Source organism: Aquila chrysaetos, chromosome 4, assembly GCF_900496995.4.
Source record: "Aquila chrysaetos chrysaetos chromosome 4, bAquChr1.4, whole genome shotgun sequence".
NCBI lineage: Eukaryota > Metazoa > Chordata > Aves > Accipitriformes > Accipitridae > Aquila > Aquila chrysaetos.
The window spans coordinates 47,272,801-47,290,545 of record NC_044007.1 but is presented as its reverse complement, the minus strand read 5'-3'; the positions used below and the strand labels follow the sequence as shown (position 1 = coordinate 47,290,545).

Genomic DNA, 17,745 nt, shown 5'->3' with positions numbered 1-17,745 from the left:
CCAAATCTGGCTGACTCCACAGAAGTCAGGAGTCAGTCAGGGTCTTTGACATAATCCAGCTGCTAAGGTTGTTTTTGAAGGTTTTCTTTATTAAAAAATATGTTGCAGTCAGGCAGAAGGACACAGCGTGTAGGACTGCTTTTTGGCTGGCACATAGCTGGGCTTCTAACTATTTGGCAGCTGAAATGGTAAATGAACACATTTCTAGCAAAATGAGTTTATTACAAATAATTTGGTAGGTGCTATCCAATTGATGAAGCACTTAAGATCTGGAAAAACTCTGAATAAATCACAGAAAGAAAATAATTTTTTAGAAGTAAATACCATTCAACTCCAATTCTCTCTGAAGAAGCTTGATTCTCAGCCTACTTCTCTTCCTTTTGTTTCCCATCTTTTTATTCAAAGTTTCAAAAGCAACCCCTACTCTTATTTATCAAGCTTTTTGCCTTAAAGATTTCAGCTGATATTGCCAAGGTTTCCATCTATCTCACTGTAATGTGTTGCATCCTGGCTGCTAAAGTTGAGAACACCATGGCATTCATTTCAGCTGTTGATGGTATTGTCTTCTAGAAGTAGACAATGAAAGTCACTGCTGAACACAGCACTAAGTCTTGGGTGAACATGCTACCCCCGTTACCCTTTCTGCTGGTCCAGACAGTAAAAGGGCACCTTCAGGTAATTTGAAGCAGTACGGCATATTACCCCCAACCATGGAAGGGTGGTAAGTCATGACATTTTCTCTCAACCTGATTACTTGCAAACAGCCTTGGTTTGGTTTCAGACTCACTATTTTAGCAACAAAATTATAAAGATGGGATCAACAATCATCTTCAGTTCAGTTTCCTGGCTACCGCAAAGACAAGTACCAAAGAACACAGGAGAACAGAAAACCAAAAGATTTCAGGTTTTACCTCATCTTGCTGTGAATTTAGTAGCTGCAGCTTCATGTGTTTCATATAAGCCATAGTAATTGGCATGTTGTAATCAATCATACTGGTCACCAAAGTTGGAGGTTTTCCATTATCTGCAATAAAAATATTTATTATGCATTATATGTTAATTGCGGAGGCTACATCAGCCTACTCTGCAGTCAAAGTCAGACAGTTATGTCATTTAGTTCTAACTTTGGCATCTTCAATCGCTTGTAGGCTGTACAGATGGAAGTCTCCCGAAGAAAAATGAAAATCAAGTTCAAACCCTGAAAAGTGATGAGTTCTTCTTCCCTAAATGACTACAGCACATGCACCCTATCTATTCCATATGTTTAAGCCCCCATATAAACATTTCCATAGCAAAATAAATTATTTCCTCCAGATAAAATCATCTTTCTGTTGAGGGTGCATATGGTATTACACTCCATCCTTAAGTGAAAGCAGAAGATTCACTACCTTCCAGCTTAAGTAAATGAGATGATCTGACTTACTGAACTGTTCCAGTCTACCAAATTTTTATGAACCCTCACTTAAGCTAGGAAAATATAAATGGGTATTAGGAGTAAAATTACTTTACATCCCACTATTTGACACTAAAACTACCTTTATGATCCGCTCCATCTGGGTTTAAATGCATTCTTTTCTGGCACTCTGAGCAGCTCATTAGAAATCGTGTCACCGCTTCTCTCGGTAGGAAGGCATAGGTCTCTGAAATCTGAAATGAATAACAAAATATAGGTGTTATTATATAAGCTGATTGAACATGATTTAACAGAACTGATCATTATATTTCCAAATAAGGCATATTATCTTATAATGCCAGGAAGCACAATGAAAGCATGTTCTGCATACTATGTAGGATTTCAAGAAACATCTATCCAATCTGCCTACTTATCATCTAATGCCCAATAACAGTCGATACAGAACAAAATTTCATTTATATCAAAAGGGGGTTTGTGTTCTGTTTACAGGTTTTTTTCAAATTCCTTTCAGCAAAAAGATTCATACATAACAGGCATCCCACTGAGGGATGTTTTTAAAAAAAGTTGAAAAGCAACCTTTTTCTTATAACCAACACCAAAACCAGAAAGTGCTTGGCTTATGTGCTCTATTTATTTTTATTGTAACAACACGTAGACAGATACAGGACTCACTGTATTAGCAGCAATGACAGTCTCCTTACTATTTTAAATTTGTATTTGAATGTTTTGCAAAAATATTCTTAGAAAGCTTGTGATTTAATACTATGGAGTAAATATGTTATTTTTACTAATAGTTATAGAATTCCAGAATTGCTGGATTTTAAAGACTCTGGTTTACCTTGAAATAACAGATTTTGGTTGTTTCCTCATTTCAACGTTATCATTCTTTCCAACCACATACTCACAAGCAGGCATCAGAGGGATTTTTTTTCTTTTTTGAAAGGGGAGAGGAGGAAAACAGGTATTGCTGGTTTTGAAGATTGCATTCCCCCCACCCCCAAGGATGCATACATCTTTATAGACATTTTGCCTTGGTGAAAAGGACCTGGAGGTTGGTGCCAAGCTGAAAATGAGCCAACAGCGTACTCTCTGATCACAGATAAAGCACATCTCATACTGGCTACGTTATGTGTATGGCCAGCAGATAAAGCAAAGTTATTATCCCTCTCTACTCAGTGCTGGTAAGACAGCAGCTGCAATAATGTGCCCGGGTTGCCCCTCCACAGTTCAAGAAGGCTGCTGAGAAGTAGGAGCAGGCTCTGTGGCAGGCCACCCTGGCAGCTGGAACCTAAAGGAAACCTTCAAGGAAGGGTTGAGGGAGCTGAATTTGTTTCATGTAGCTTATGAGGCAGAGAGAGATCTAATTGCAGCCCACCACTGCCCGAAGGGGAGTTAAAAAACTGTGGAGAGAAACTCTTCAGAGGGTATAACCAAGGACAACAACCACCAACTGTGGTTTGGGACATTCAAACCGAACATCAGCAGAAACTTCTTCACTAAGAGGCCAGTGCACAGGAGCGGCTTTACCAGATGGGTGGAAGAATCTCCAAACTTGGATGTTTTCATGACATTACAAGGCAAAGCCATGGCTTTTCCGTGATTCATTATATATGTTGATGTATATACACTGAACAGTGCAAGTATTGTGAGGAATCTCTAGCCTTTCTTTTCCCAACCAAGGTGGTTGTCTTGCAATAGAGACAACCCTTAAAGAAAGACAAAGTCCCAGAAAGAGAGATTAAAAGAGTCAACTGATACCTGCTTGTATTCCCTTATTGTAAAACCTACAGCAGGATTGGATTTCCTATCAAGCCCTGCATTGATGCAAGTCTCTGTAGGAAGTGCAGAAGGATGGAGGGGGGCTGTATCAAAGTGTGGATACAGAAAGGACAAGGTAACTTTCTTTAACTGGATGTAAAATGGGATTCCATACTGTGTAAATCACTCATGCTCCTCACAAGGGTGCTAAAAGGAGGAGCAATGGCAAGTTTTAACTCTCTTACACTCTTCTCCTTGGCTTGTCACCTACTTAATCTGTGTTGAAACTTATGTTTCCTAAAACTCCATGGACCAAATTTATCGTGACAGTATTTTGGAAAATAGGTGGAGTTTAAATTAGTGTTTGTTGATGTGACATGAGTCATGGATATACATGAAAATGATGCATTGTAAAATAAGAACGCAAATTATACCATCCTGTTTGTGGTATTGTTTAGGCCATTTATTGTTGTTGTTTTCTTATATAACAGAAATCTTATTTTGAGGGGGAGAAGGGGATTAGTATAAAAACAAAATTTGTTCTATGATGAAAATTGGCAAAGATTTTCTCTGGGCCTGAAAAAATTTATCTGAAAATGAAGGCACTAAATGAAGCCATTTTTGAATGGAAGATGCTACCAAAAAATTTTTTTCAGATTATTTTTCCTGTTTTTTATACCACAGAACAGATGCTTATTTACCTTTCTAAATATGAAAACATTGGTTATACTCATGCTTTATGGAATCTTAAAAAAGAACTTAAAATCAGCTAGAATTTAGCATTAAGAAAATTGGTAAGTGCACATACACAGCAACCTCTCTCTCGTAACATTTAACACATTTAGCACTGTATTGAAATTAATGGAGCTTACCCATGGATTCATTAGTTGCCTGCATTTGATAGGAATGCTCCATTTATTCTAATCAAGCATCTCTGTCAAAATTCTGGTTCTGCTCAAACAAGATGAAAATCCTCCACGGAAAGCAAGTGAGCTAAGGCCCAGATTTGATAGGTATGCTCCACTGACTATAAGGGAACCGGGTTTTATAACTAAATTTGTCCACATAGCAGATGCTTGTGTCTCCAGCCTCCCACTGCAACACAGTTTTAAGGATGCCCTTCCCTAAATAACACCAGTTTTCACCAACTTCCTCCCCTGTTTATTCTGTAATTTGAATCAACCACTTACATTCCAAGACTTCAGCCTGTATAAATTGCCGTAACACAATAGGTATGATATTAAAAGAGATACATAGAGGACATAACCCTCAGCTTTCCTTATTCTTGCTGCTTGAATATACACAAAAAGCTCTTTCCAATTTTCAATGCCAGAAAGCTTAGAAAACCTCCCCCCAAACCTCACGTCCCCAACAGTGCAGACTTCTGTTTGCCTTTCTCATTAAGGAAGGGCACATCTACTTCATAAGATGCAGATAGCTGCTTGCTCACTCTGGCCATGCTCCGAACCAGCTGGCTTAGCATCAGCTGTAGCCGGGAAGCTCTCTAACCAAATTAGCACAAGGCTGAACACAAAATCCTGTATTTCACCCTTCAGTAGAGTTTACCAGCTTGTGCACAAGGTTGGGTTGATGTAGTTCATGGAGCTAGCTTGCATGTGAGTATTTCAGAGCACAACCTGGAGGCCTATGACCCTTTTTAAATAATTATACAGAAATACCTTAGACAGTGGTCTGACTTCATCAGGAAAATTTGTTTCTGTCCTCTATTCTGTCTGAAAGAAAGCAATAATGACTCAGTCCTCATTGATGCTGTATATTCTCACTGCCTTCAGTGGCCCTACTCCTAGCTCTCTTCTCAAGGCCATTAGCTAACAAAAAATATAGCCAGAGCATCTCATTCAGTGATGTGCTGCAATAAAAGAATATTGTTTTATTGCAATTCTACACAAAAAAACCCAAACGCACACAATTCTACATTTTAAGAAAAAATAAAGCCAGACAAGTGAATTGAAGTGGGCGATATTGCATTGTTTACATCCACATACTAACAACACACACCGGCATGTTTTTGGCATGACTTACAAGAAACTGCTCACATGCATGCCTGTACCAATCAAAGAACAATCAGTGCTGATTTACCATATTGATAAAATTACTTGCATTGCTTGGAAAAAAAGTCAGTATACTTTTTTCAAGTATGAAGCTTTAGAAGTATTCTTATGAGTTTCCTTATTCTTACTAGTGGTTTTATTGCACATTAGCGTATCTTCTGTTGCTTGTAGAAATGTGTTATCTTGCATCGGGACGTATTCTGTATCACAGACAACTCAGAAAATAAGCAATCCTAGCAGGTTGGTGTTTAGGTATTGTGTACTTGGTATAGCTCTTACAGCTGAATGCTTTTTACATTGTAAAGGGAAAAAAATTATATGAAGAAGAAACTAGACGTCTCGAGCATTAAGCAAAGAGTGCAAAACTCAGACAGGGTTTGGTTTAGCCCCCAAAGTTACAGGATAAGAAGCAAACATTTCCTAACAATACAGTCCATGTGCACCTACACATATCTCATTTTAACTCTGAACTCAGAGGAAAATAAAAGGAGTTGACTTCAGCAACTTCAGAGTCAAAACTTTTATGATCTTATTTCATTGTTCACAAAAAGTCTATAATAGATTTTGACATATATCAACCCATCCAAAACATCACCCAGCAACAAAGGCCTTCTAGACCTATAATTGACCTACATGCTGTTTACTGGATCCCACGAAGAGCACAACTACTACAAGGCAAGTAATCCAGTACCTGAGCATGTAATCTGATTTAGACTGGAGCTAAGTGATGCATGCCCTAATTGTCTATGAGAAGCGTACTGCATTCCTACTCTATCACTGCAGGCAGAGAAAACAGGCAGTCTCTTTTATGCTCTCCAATATTCAGATTATTTAAGTGCAGGATGTTGTGATGATGTAGCTTTCAGAGCTACATTTTTATTTGGAAAATTAACAAGCTCTAAACTGAAAGGCAGATTTTAGGACACATATGGCAGAGCAGGAAAGACAAGTGTGAGGAGAGGGAGTGAAATTTTGCAAGTGAACCTATTAACCCCTAAAGAATTAACATGGAGGATGTATGTGTAGTCTGGAAGATACGATGTGTCAGAATAGAGAATTTTTTTTGGTGTGTGTGTATATTTTTTTAATTAAGGAGGGTAAGGGGGCGAAGATGATCGAAAGAAGACTTCCAAGAGGAGAGAAAGAGAGACAGGGAGAGTGAAGACGGTAATCTGTCCTGGGCCCACAGCCATCAAACCAGGTGGCAGAAATTGGTTTCTTGATGACAGGAGGGCAAGCCAGCCAAGGAAAGTCCTCTCCTTTCCTCATCGAGAGGTCAGAATAGAAGGATGACATAAGAAAGCAGATATATTACTGCTGGGAGTTTTATCAAGAGCTCGCTACCCTGCTATACTGGGGAAAATGCTGTTCCCTTTCGTGCTAAACTTGCGCTTCACAGCTCCCTTCCCTCCCTGTGTAGCAGAAGCTGCTTTCTGCGAGGGAAGCGATGGGGGACGCCTGCTAGCAGGACTACTGCCAGGACACTCAACACTCGCCCTTTGCAATGAAGCAAGAACAAGTCCATAGAGTAAAAGTGCACAGGGCTTGGCTGTTTCACCGTGCACACAGGAACAGTGTGGATGCAAGGATTTAAGCGTGTTAAGGCCCTGCACAAGTGTCATATTTTAACCCTTCCCCAAGGACAAGGTCTACCCTGGACAGAAACCAGCCAGGCTCCAAACCTGCTTTAGCCCTGTTTGATCAGGGAAGTTGTACTGGAAGGAGATTGTTATTTCACAGTGCGGCCTGTCAAAAAATTCTTTCCTGAGGAAAACACGTTCACTGTGATGCTCAGAGGGGACTCGCAAGCACATTCCTGTTTTGGGAGGGGAAAGGAGTCATGCCATGTTTCACAATCTGTGGAAAGTTTTTCTTAGGGTGACAAGAAAGAGGGAATCTACTCAACAGCCTGATCCCAAACCAAGAAACATTTATTACTGCAACAGCTGGGTGAAGAACAGGACCCCAGATATTGCCCCACACCTAATAGACTCCTGTTCTGCCTCAGATGTTACATATTTATGTACTACCTATCTGATCAGAGTCTTGCCTCAAGCTACTTTCCCTTGACACATCAATATCTCCCCATGTTTTACAAGCCTGCTTCTCTTCCAGCTCATCAGCCCAGTGCTCTTTTTTCATTCATGGATTGGGAGTTTTATTAACTGACCCATTTCTCCTGCTCAGACATCGCAACCCTCACTCACTACTCAAGTTCACTGCTGTAACATTTCAAAGCTTTGCACAGTGGCTACACAGGCTCAACAGGCAGATATTATATCATCCTTCACAGGTAAAAACATTCAAGTAGAATATGCACATGGAATTTAAGGTGCTTAAGGTGGCTATGAGATTTACACAAACAGTTCTCAGGTAGGTAATGCACTTAGTTATGGGAAACTTTGTCTAGATATAACATACAAAGCTGAGGCACTTACTCTATTGTTTAAATGAATTAAAATCTAACATCTTTTTTAAGAATATTAAAGAAAGTAAAGAAAATAAAATATACTCTGAAATATAGGGCTTGATCACTAAATCTGGCCTACCTGTACCCATAGCTGGGCCTGAGAGGAGGCAGAGATGTTTTCCATCTTCCATCTGGTCACAGACCATTTGAGTTTCTTGAAAAATGTAATAAGGCTATTTTTTTCCTGGTTTGCACTGAATCACAAAGAGTTGTCCTAACAGCTTGAGCCTGTTGCATTATGCTGCTACTGTAGCCACAACTTTTCCCAGTTACTCCCACCTCTGATATACCCCTCACCACTCAAATTTAAATTTTAGAACAGTTTAAATCAAGAAATGCAGCTCTACAAAGGCACAGAAAGCCCACTATGCACTTGTTGCATGCCTCTCCCAGTACACCAGATGGATTCTTTTCCTGAACACTTCTGTCCTGTGCATCCCCATCTCCGCTTTGACACCGCAGTTCTCCTTTCAGAGTGGGATGCCTATACAAAAATAACTCCTTTAGGACAAAGAGTGAAAAGTACTATCCCAAAGCAACACAGTTCCTCTAGGACATTGAGCCGTAGCAGCGAGTGCTAGCAGAGTCACCCCTACAAGGATCCTTGGTATTCTCTCCCGACAGCTTAACCAATTCCTTGCATCAGCACATTTCACCCCCCTCCTGTGGAGCCTGACAGAGGACCCGGGGGGAATGCAGGACAAGCAGCGACCTGTTTGGACACCACTGCTTTCCTTGGCACCAAGGAACACGCTCTTTTCACCTTCCGCACCTTCCTAGTCACCTGTGCCCCTGCTGAGCAACTGACTTGGCCAGGCCTTGTGTCACATATCCTGCCTTTGTGAGGGAATTATTTCCCAGATCAAGGCCCTCGATGTTTTCCCTGTTTGTAAACTTCCTTGGGAACCAGGGAACTAGCTGAGATTATAAACATCGTATTAAGTATTCCTTCAGTCTGGCATACTCCAGATACGATTTAAAGATCTTAGTTTCATTTTATATATATAAGCCGGGTCTTTTTTTTGCTAGTGTGGATCTACCTACAGCTATGCTGGCAAGGAATACAGCCCATCAATCTTATAATGCATACAAGTCGAGCACTTGAAATGAGCACAAAACCTGCCAGTTAAAAAGGAAGTTCACTCTTTTTTGCATATTTTCAAGGTTACTCTCCCACATCATTTAGATAGACTTTGTACAATTCCCTTCTTATTTGTTAGTGTGCAGAGAAGAAAATAGGACCTTATTCTAAACTTAAATATTGAAGCACAGATGCTTTCCTAGTTAATCTATAGGATTTTTGTCAAGAAATCATAAAGTTTGAGTTTGATACATTGCTGCCCCAATTAAAATATAAAGGTTCCCTTCCAATATGCTGCTCTTTTAGAGGTACCAAGCACCATATCCTATTTATCTTCCCGTGAGGCACCACTGTAGGAAGCCCCACAGAAATCAATCAGTTGTAAAAATGCCATTTGTTTCCACACAGTTAACGTAAACAAGTCAGTGCAGATTACAGATTCACTAATTGAGTTTGTAAGCTGTTCTGAACACGCTTTCAGAGACACATACTGATGTATTTTAGCACTCCAGCATCTGGGGTGACTCTATCAAAAACTAAAAAGACTCTACCTATTCCAAGTTTGCTACTCTAGATAAATGCAAACAGTAGTTAATTAAGTCACCTTTGACAATTTCATTACCCTTCTAATCATTCTTGAGTGCTATTCAAAATTTTGAGTGGAGCAGGTTCACTATTGAAAATAGACACACATATATAAGCAAAGTAATTACTTGAAATCAATATGTTGCAATTCTTAGGGCTGTGCCACTAATTTTTTAGAAATACTTGGGTACTGAAAATCCATGACAATATTTATGAACTTCAGAAGCCTAGCAATTTTGTACCAAAATTGTGGTGGTTTTCTCCCCATCATTTCTCTGTTAAAATGTTTTGGTTATCCAGTCAGAGAGCAGAAGCAATGTGATCATCACATGCCAGGAATTATGAATAACAAATAGCAGTTGTAGCATACGGTTTGTGAACCATCCTTTCTGTAAAAACTCTTCACTCAAACTATTTAGTGAATACTTATGCATGATAAATACATTCACAGATCTCAAGGATGATTCACTTTTGACATGTGAATGAAGAAACAAGACTAAATTAACCTTGTTCCCAATTCACTTAATAAAATTAAACCCCACCAAAGTACTTCAGTTTGATTTATAAAGCTTTTAGGATATAATGCTTTGTGAGACAGTTACTCGAGATACTACCTCTTTCCTCCTGCAATGCCACAGAGGAGATAGATACTGCATGGCTTGCAGGAACAGACCGACACCACAGCTCATCATTTTTAGTGAAGGCATTTTCATGGACAGGTCCAGTAAAGGAGCATGCATTACCCCAGCTAGTCTGGTGGAATTTGAGGCCTGTTTACTTAATTCTCACATCAGGATAGATCTTTTTTCCTTTTTTTTAATCTATAGAAGTCTTTAAAAATTATATATGTGAATCCTGTCCTTGGGAAATAAGAGTCAATGCCCTTAATAAACAAATATGCAATGAAATGAATGCACAAATATTGCAGACTCTGGTAATGACACAAACTTACATTTGGACATCCTTATCCTCTGCTCATAATGATGTAATAAGCTCAGGTCTCAGTTGCAACAACAGTTGACATCAAATGAAACTACTGTGCAGGCTATTGAATCTGTACAAATAGTTCTCCTCACAGAAGATACGCTAGTTGTCTTTCATGCTGTTCACAATACACAAATTTCTTATCTGACCTGGAATCATGGGATTCTTACGGTGGTAAATATTATACTTGGCATGTATTTGTAGGATGATGACTTGAAGTATTGTATTTATAGTTGGTAGTATTCTTTACACTTGTATATTATTATACAAAGTTTGTGACCTATACCTTTGAACAGTTTACGGAAGTAAAACAAAATAGAAAGGTCAATGAAAATATTACCTCTCTAATGCTTTCTAAAAGAGAAGACCAAGTATCAAAATGGCCAAGGTGACAGATGAAAATTAGACAGTTTGTGTTTGTTCACCCTAAAATAACACTCCAAGCCTTACAAAAGCACACCAGTCTTCCTTCATATATCTATCTTAAGGCCAATACCGCTGGGAACAAATTATAAGAAATTTTGCCAAGACCTTATCTCACAACAAACCACCTGAAATAGCCTATAAATAAAATATCTTTGAAGGGATTCATAAACACATAGCAAAGATTCTTCTATATCTGAAAAAAAACAAATGGAAAAATAGCAATTTCTTATGGCTAAAATTGAAGATGTGGGTAGCAGAAACCTGGAGTTCCCCCACATTTTGGTGACCCCTGATGAAAAACAGCTGACACGACTGCAGGTTGTTTTTAAGGTGAAGAACACTGTGTTCAGGGTGACAGGTCACCTCAGGGCCCTGTGCACAGCCCCCCGTGGGCCTCGTCCCACTGGGACCACGGGGAGAGGAGTCTCAGAAGCCCTGCACCCTGGCCGGGGGTGTGGGATGGGCCCTGGCCGGGACTCCCTGCCCTGCTGCCCTGGGGGAGCTCCTGGTGCTGCAGCAGCTGGAAGCAGCTGGGCAGGTGGATCAGGATCAACCGCTGAGCGTGCCTGGCACTATCACAGCCCTGCACGTGGAATTTTGGCCATCCAAATCCAGGCAAGCACATACATTTTAAGCACCTTAGGAAAGCGCAGTAAATGTTTCATTAGTTCTCCGTAAGAAAAGAAAGTGTTACATTTGTGCCGCTAACCACAAAAGCTATTTATAGCTATTTTAAGGCAGTGGCTGAACTGGTTAGGTCAAGCAACAACATGCAATTAAAAATCGTAGAAATAATCATTTCTCTCTACTCAGCCGGTTTATGCAGGTGTGAGAGCTGCCCTCTCAATACTTCTCTCATTGTACCTAGTAGCTTTCCGGCCTTTTGAATTTAGCATATTTACAAGTTTTCATACCATGAAACCATTAAGTATACTTAGTCTGCAGCAATAAACTATAAGGCAACTTCATTCATATGCTGAAGTACAGCACCTCATTCAGCAAAGTTGTGGCAACACCTGCTAAGTCTTCTTTAAGACTTCATCCATTTAATAACAACTAATTAATACAGAGTTAATAGAGATATTGTCAAACCATTATAGAAAGAATAAATTCTCTGCTTGTACCAATGAGAAAATGTTTATTGAAGCCAATGGATCTGGCCCTTACTACACAGAAAATGTGATTTCTAAACTGTGTGTTTTCATGCATTATTGAAAGATCTCTGAAATAAATTTGAGGGTGAGGGTTGCAGTACTAATCCAGTTGGAAAAAAACACAAATCACACACCATGTGACTAAGCCCAAATAATTCACGCTTTTAGAGACTGATGTTCACTTTTAGTTGCTTTTTTTACTTACTGCTTTATACGTTCTCTTTTGTCCAGCATGTTTTCTGATTTGTTCTCCATTAGGCCCAGTTTCAACATGCATGGAATAGATTATGTCAAAGAAATCTTCTACGACGGCTACCCGCCGTAAAGACAGCTTCTCATCTACACCTACTCCATCCTGAAAAGAAAAAAAAAGAGAAAAGAAAAGGTAAGGAAGACAGGATGAATAGATAAATTATGACAATCATGGGATGTATTCTCCTTTTTTAGCAGGGAGATAAAGACCCTTCCACTGAGATCTGAAGGTCACCCACCCTGTGAATGACAGAAACAGTATTGTAGGAAAGCTGTATGATCAGAAGGATCACATGGACCCTTGCAAGCAGTCCATTTTGCCAAGCCAGGGCTTTTGGCCTCTTGATAGAAAGTGATCTTTCACTCCAGTATTTAAAAAATGAAACAAAAAATATCTGTGCTTCTTTCTCCAAATGCACAAACAAGATTCAATGGCAGAAGCAGTCCCAAACACGTGGCACAGAAATGCATTATGCGGTGGTTAATAAGAATGCAACAGCTCTTTTATCCCCTCATTCCCCTCCCAGTAAATCTGCACCTAGCATTTCATAAAGATATTTAATAAAAGGTTTTAATTCACAGGTGACAGAGCTGACTGTAATTATGAATACAAAGGAAGTTGTTACAAACAAATTACCCCTGCAAAACCTGCTTCGAAATACACTACATGAAGACATAGCACAATATGAGGAAAAGAAAGGGATATTTTTAAAATTTGTGATTTTTGCACACAGATGTCCAGTTGGAACAAGTGACAGAAAAGTGAGGACACCTACCATCTGATTTTCAAAAGTGATAGCGCCATGGTAGCTAAAGACTTCTAAACAGAAACAGTCCCCAATGTCTCTGAAATTAATCACTGCAGTTCAGTTCCCGCCTTTTAAACAGGACCATCCATATGAGGGTTTTTTTGTTTTATAGCTGTCTATGGATTCAATTCTAATGAAGGGGCAGAAACTGGGACTCTTGTTTTTCCACAGCAGGCATCTATCAAGCAGGCTGTGTTTTGTAATACAACATAAGTATATGAAGAATAAAATAAGAATGGGCAATTCACTTGTACTCCACCACAGTATTTGAATTCAGACCTCTGGAGGCAGCAGTGTCACCTAAGCTTCAATGTGTATTTTAAGCAGTAAGGGCGCTCCAAACTTAACACATTTGATAATACCGTTACTGCTGCTGTAACTCATGCCAGAACAAAACTGATTTATATTGACCCTTTTGTGACCAAACACATGCAATTATTGCTGTGGTGACCAAATAAAGATGAAAGATGAGAAATGAAAAGGCAGTAATTATGTATGACTCCCAGTTGCCATCCCCCTGCTCATAACTTCTTGCTAACCCATTCCAGTAAGTTTGCTTGATGTGAACAACCATGATTTTTTTTTTCCTCACTGCCTCCATTTTTATTCCAGCCCACTTATTTTTATTGTTCATAGAGTTCACGGAAAAGAACCCAAATAGTCCCAATGGCTCTGAAGAACCTCCGAGGGTGACAAAGAGGAGCTCTGACACGTTCCCAGTAGTGATGGAGAAAATGTCAGTGCCTTTATAGAGTAGCTTTCTAAATGTGCATGACTCCAAATGGTATCAGGTTAGGATGTGTTGATACGCTACCAGCCAGACAAGTTTTGTCCTGTCTTGCTCCAGTAGGCCCAACCTTCTTCAGAAACGTCCCTGCCCAAAGCTACGTGATCCCTTCCATCTGCACAGCAGGTTGTGCTCTTTGTCCCCAGGAGACGACTGGACCAGAGGAGAACTCCCGCATATGCATGATGAGAGGACTACCACAGTCCTGACGGAAGTGACTGTGTTGAGGATACAGGGTGGAGGAAGATGAGGAATTTGCAGTGCAGACAGGTTAAAGCCTCAGAGAGATCAGCTGGGAACAGTTGCTCTGAGAAGGCGGCGAGGCTCCCGTCCCATGAACAGTCTCTAAAATTTCACTAACCAACAGCTCAAAAATTTTGTGGCATCATGACAGGTTCTGGTATCAGCATCATTAAGAATTTGTTTGGTATTGCCCACTACCATTGCCCACTATTTTAAAAAAAAAATGTTTTAGAGATGGGGCCAACATAAAATCCAATCTTTGCAGCTTTAATCTTTAGGGGAATTCACGCGAGCTCTGTAGGGGGCCCCATCTTCAATCATTATTTTCTCACCACCCAAATGGCACGGCGGGGTCCCTATTGATTTCAAACACTCTTATTATGACGACAGTGTTATCTCATGCCGCTCTCTGAACAGTCAGAAGTTTATAGTGTTGATTAACTGATAAAGATTTAATCTGTTTATTACTAATGAGTTTTGTTTTAGGAAATTTCCTACGGGGGAGCTCTCTTTTTTAATTAAAGAGAAAAGCATTACAACAATATTAATTTAAAACCTGAGATGCCACCTCAGCAGAGCTGACACATGCAAACATTAGGAATACATTCAAAAAAGAAACTCAAAAACAAAACTCATTTTGCTGCTTTTGGTGGCCATAGTGTGCAATGCTCTTTTTTCACAGTCCTCCTACCTCCCTCCCCTTACACTGATACCCAAAGGCAGGTAGGCATGATGTGGGTGCGCTCTTGAAGCTGCATTTCTCCATACAGCTGAATAAAACTCTAAGCATTGCTACTACTTCTAAAAATACAAGGAAATAAGATCAGCACAAACTCTCTGTCATGCCTCCTAACTGAAGTGCCAGAAAATGAACACAAACTTTCCAAATCTTGTCAGTCAAAAAGGGTAGGAAAAAAATGGTTTACATGGAGTAGAAACTGCTTCAGGGGAAGACAGTACTATTATTTAACATCTATACTTGTAACTTCATCATAACTTTATCTGGTGGGGCCTGGACCTGATTAGGTCAGGCTTCAATCTGCTGGGTGCTGTATAAGGCAGTAAGGTAGACCTTGTTTCAGAAAGCCTGCAGTGCTGCAGAAGGTGCTGAGCTGCTTTGAGTAAGTTGTTCAGTCCATCTGGCGACTAGCAATGCTGTGCAGAGATGTAAGCTTTAGCTGCAGAAGCAATACACCAGATGAGTAACTTGAATAAGGTAGCTACTTACTGAGACTTTTGGTATCCCAATACTGACATCCCAATAAGTAAAAAGTTGGGCAAATGATACAACCTCAAATCTCCATTTAAACCATAAAGTCTCTGAAGTGGACACAGTTGTATCTGGCTTTCCTGCCATATGCCATTACACTACACTTTTATCCTGAAATTGCTATTTGATAAAGGCATTAACAAAGCAGTTCTACTTCATAAGCTGGCTTTGGGTAAAATTTTTCACAGTGCCTAAGGGGACATTTTTTTAGCCTCAACTAAGGCTAAAAAGAGACAAATCAGGGAATACATGATAATGCTATGCAGATGTCTGAAAGGCTATGAAATGTCCACAAGGGACAGGACAAGTAATAGGCTTAAACCACAGCACGGGAGATTTACATTAGACATTAGGAAAAACTTACTATTGATGTGGATAGTCAAGTACAGTAATAGTTTGCCTGGGGAGGCTGTGGGATGTCTGTCACAGGAGGATTTTGAGACCAGGTTAGACAAATATCTGTCAGGGATCGTTTGAGTAAATCCTGTCTTGGATAGACTAGATATTAACTGAGTTCCTTCTTGATAATTCTATGACTGAGAAGCTTAAATGCCACTTTCAAAGTGACTTGGTTACTAACAACTCTGGAATAGCAAGGAGGATATTTATAAATCACAGATGTATTTTTAGGACTTTCATTCATCATGGCAACAGTCCAAGCCCTACTTTCAAAAATTACTTAGGAATGGAAGCCTCACTGGATGTTTCACTTCAAAAATTGGACTTAGACTCTTAAATCTTTTAGGCTGAGCTTCATCCCACTTGTTCCAGCCATCACAGAGCTATGCCCCTATCCTAAACCAGTTGTCTCAGATTCCTCTCCAGCCAACAGCGTGACAGGCAGTGCCAAGATACAATTCATCCCTATAGCTGCTGGAATGGTTTCAATCTCTACCTGTAGGGTACACCGTTCGGAAGATCTCGCGATGTCACGGAAAGGTAGAAGGCTAGTCGTCGCCTCCCTATGACATATCAGTAATCTCACCTACCGTTGTTAGTATAAAAGGAATTAACTGCGCAATAAAAGACGGAGTTGGCACTCACACCATGTGTGTTATCTGTCTCTTCCCTGGTCCGGGCCAACCAGTGATCTAATCGCGGCACCTTGATATGTAGCACTGCTACATCTACCAGTGAGAAATTACTTAATTTTACTCTTTGCATTGCAGGGTTTCCTGTTTACTCTTGGTTTTATGTTTATTCAGTGCTCTTCCTATGTTCTTAGGATACAAACAACTAGATGTTTCTTTTCATTTTCAGCCCTACAAATTCCATTTGCACTCTGAGATTGAAGATGATTGGTTGGTTGGTTTTAGATGTCTACACAAAGAATAAATTTCTGGACAGAATTGACTTTTACAGAGAGTTGTGCACCTCTTGGAAAGTGCTAAGGATCCCTTTGAACAAGGATGCTTGAGGAGAGAGTCAGTCTGTTTTATTGAGGTGGAACCTACATGGCTAGTGGGAGTGAAGAAGGGGGAAAAGGTTTGCCAGTGAAGTGAACAGATAAAACTATTAGTCAAGACAGCAAAAAGATCTATTAAATGAAAGGCTGTCATTTTTACAGTTACTTTGCAGAGGAGAAAAAACTTTAATACAAGCCTTTAAAATTAAAGCCACTGAAACAAAAGTGCTTGCAATTCCTTGCTTGAGAATACCTACACCATCTCATGTTGAAATTTCTTGGGGGAAACAGGTCTCATAAAACACCCTCTCAATTCTTGAATGAATATAATTATCAGTATCTTTACCACATTTGAAAAATATTCCTATAAACACATGATAGACAGAAATAGAAAATAAAAGTAAAGGCTTGGTTGGTGGTTCTATGGAAAATGTTCAGGTCTATAAAAACCTCTGTTGTAAAAGCATCAAAGCCAGAAGCATCTACAAAACATTAGGAGTAGGTGGAAATAACAATCAACCTATATATTTAATTACAGAACACAAATCACATACAAATGTAGGACTGCTTTGATTGCAGAAATATGTGTAACAACAACCAACCAGATCAGACGACAGCAGAGTTAAAGCACATCTGTGTCACCACACCTCTGCTGACTAGTATCTCCTTTTGCAGTCTTGAAAATGCATTTCCCCTGGATGGGAAGCAAAGTCTTTTGCTGACTAAAACATTGTGCTCTGAACAAACTACATCCTTACAAAAAGTTTTGCACATAAACCCCCACCTTGTTAGCTTATACATAGTGAGCTCCTGACATGATTGTATGTAGGTGTTTTACTCCCTTTGGATTCAACACTGGAAAAATTTTGTATTGTAACTGTTAGGAGGAACCAGTGGTAGTTTATGTATAACATGAGCCTTATATACTTGTCTGCAGAAATAAGTTAAAATAAATGATCAGATTGAAAATCCTGTTATATGTTATTTCCTTTATCTGCTTGCTCAGTAACTGTAAAAATATTAAAATTTAAAAAC

At 39.6% G+C, this 17,745-nt stretch overlaps 1 protein-coding gene across 4 annotated transcripts in view; it reads right to left on the bottom strand.

Annotated features, from left to right (window-relative positions):
* The window catches only part of NOL4 (nucleolar protein 4), a 196,952-nt gene that overhangs the window by 148,897 nt on the left and 30,310 nt on the right, over positions 1-17,745 (bottom strand). For all 4 annotated transcript variants that reach the window (XM_030011980.2, XM_030011982.2, XM_030011981.2 and 1 more), the window contains exons 2-4: positions 12,150-12,299; positions 1,536-1,647; positions 912-1,024 (exon numbers count right to left, since the gene is read on the bottom strand). In XM_030011980.2, coding sequence (XP_029867840.1) covers positions 912-1,024; positions 1,536-1,647; positions 12,150-12,299 — 375 coding nt within the window. The remainder of the gene's footprint in view (positions 1-911; positions 1,025-1,535; positions 1,648-12,149; positions 12,300-17,745) is intronic.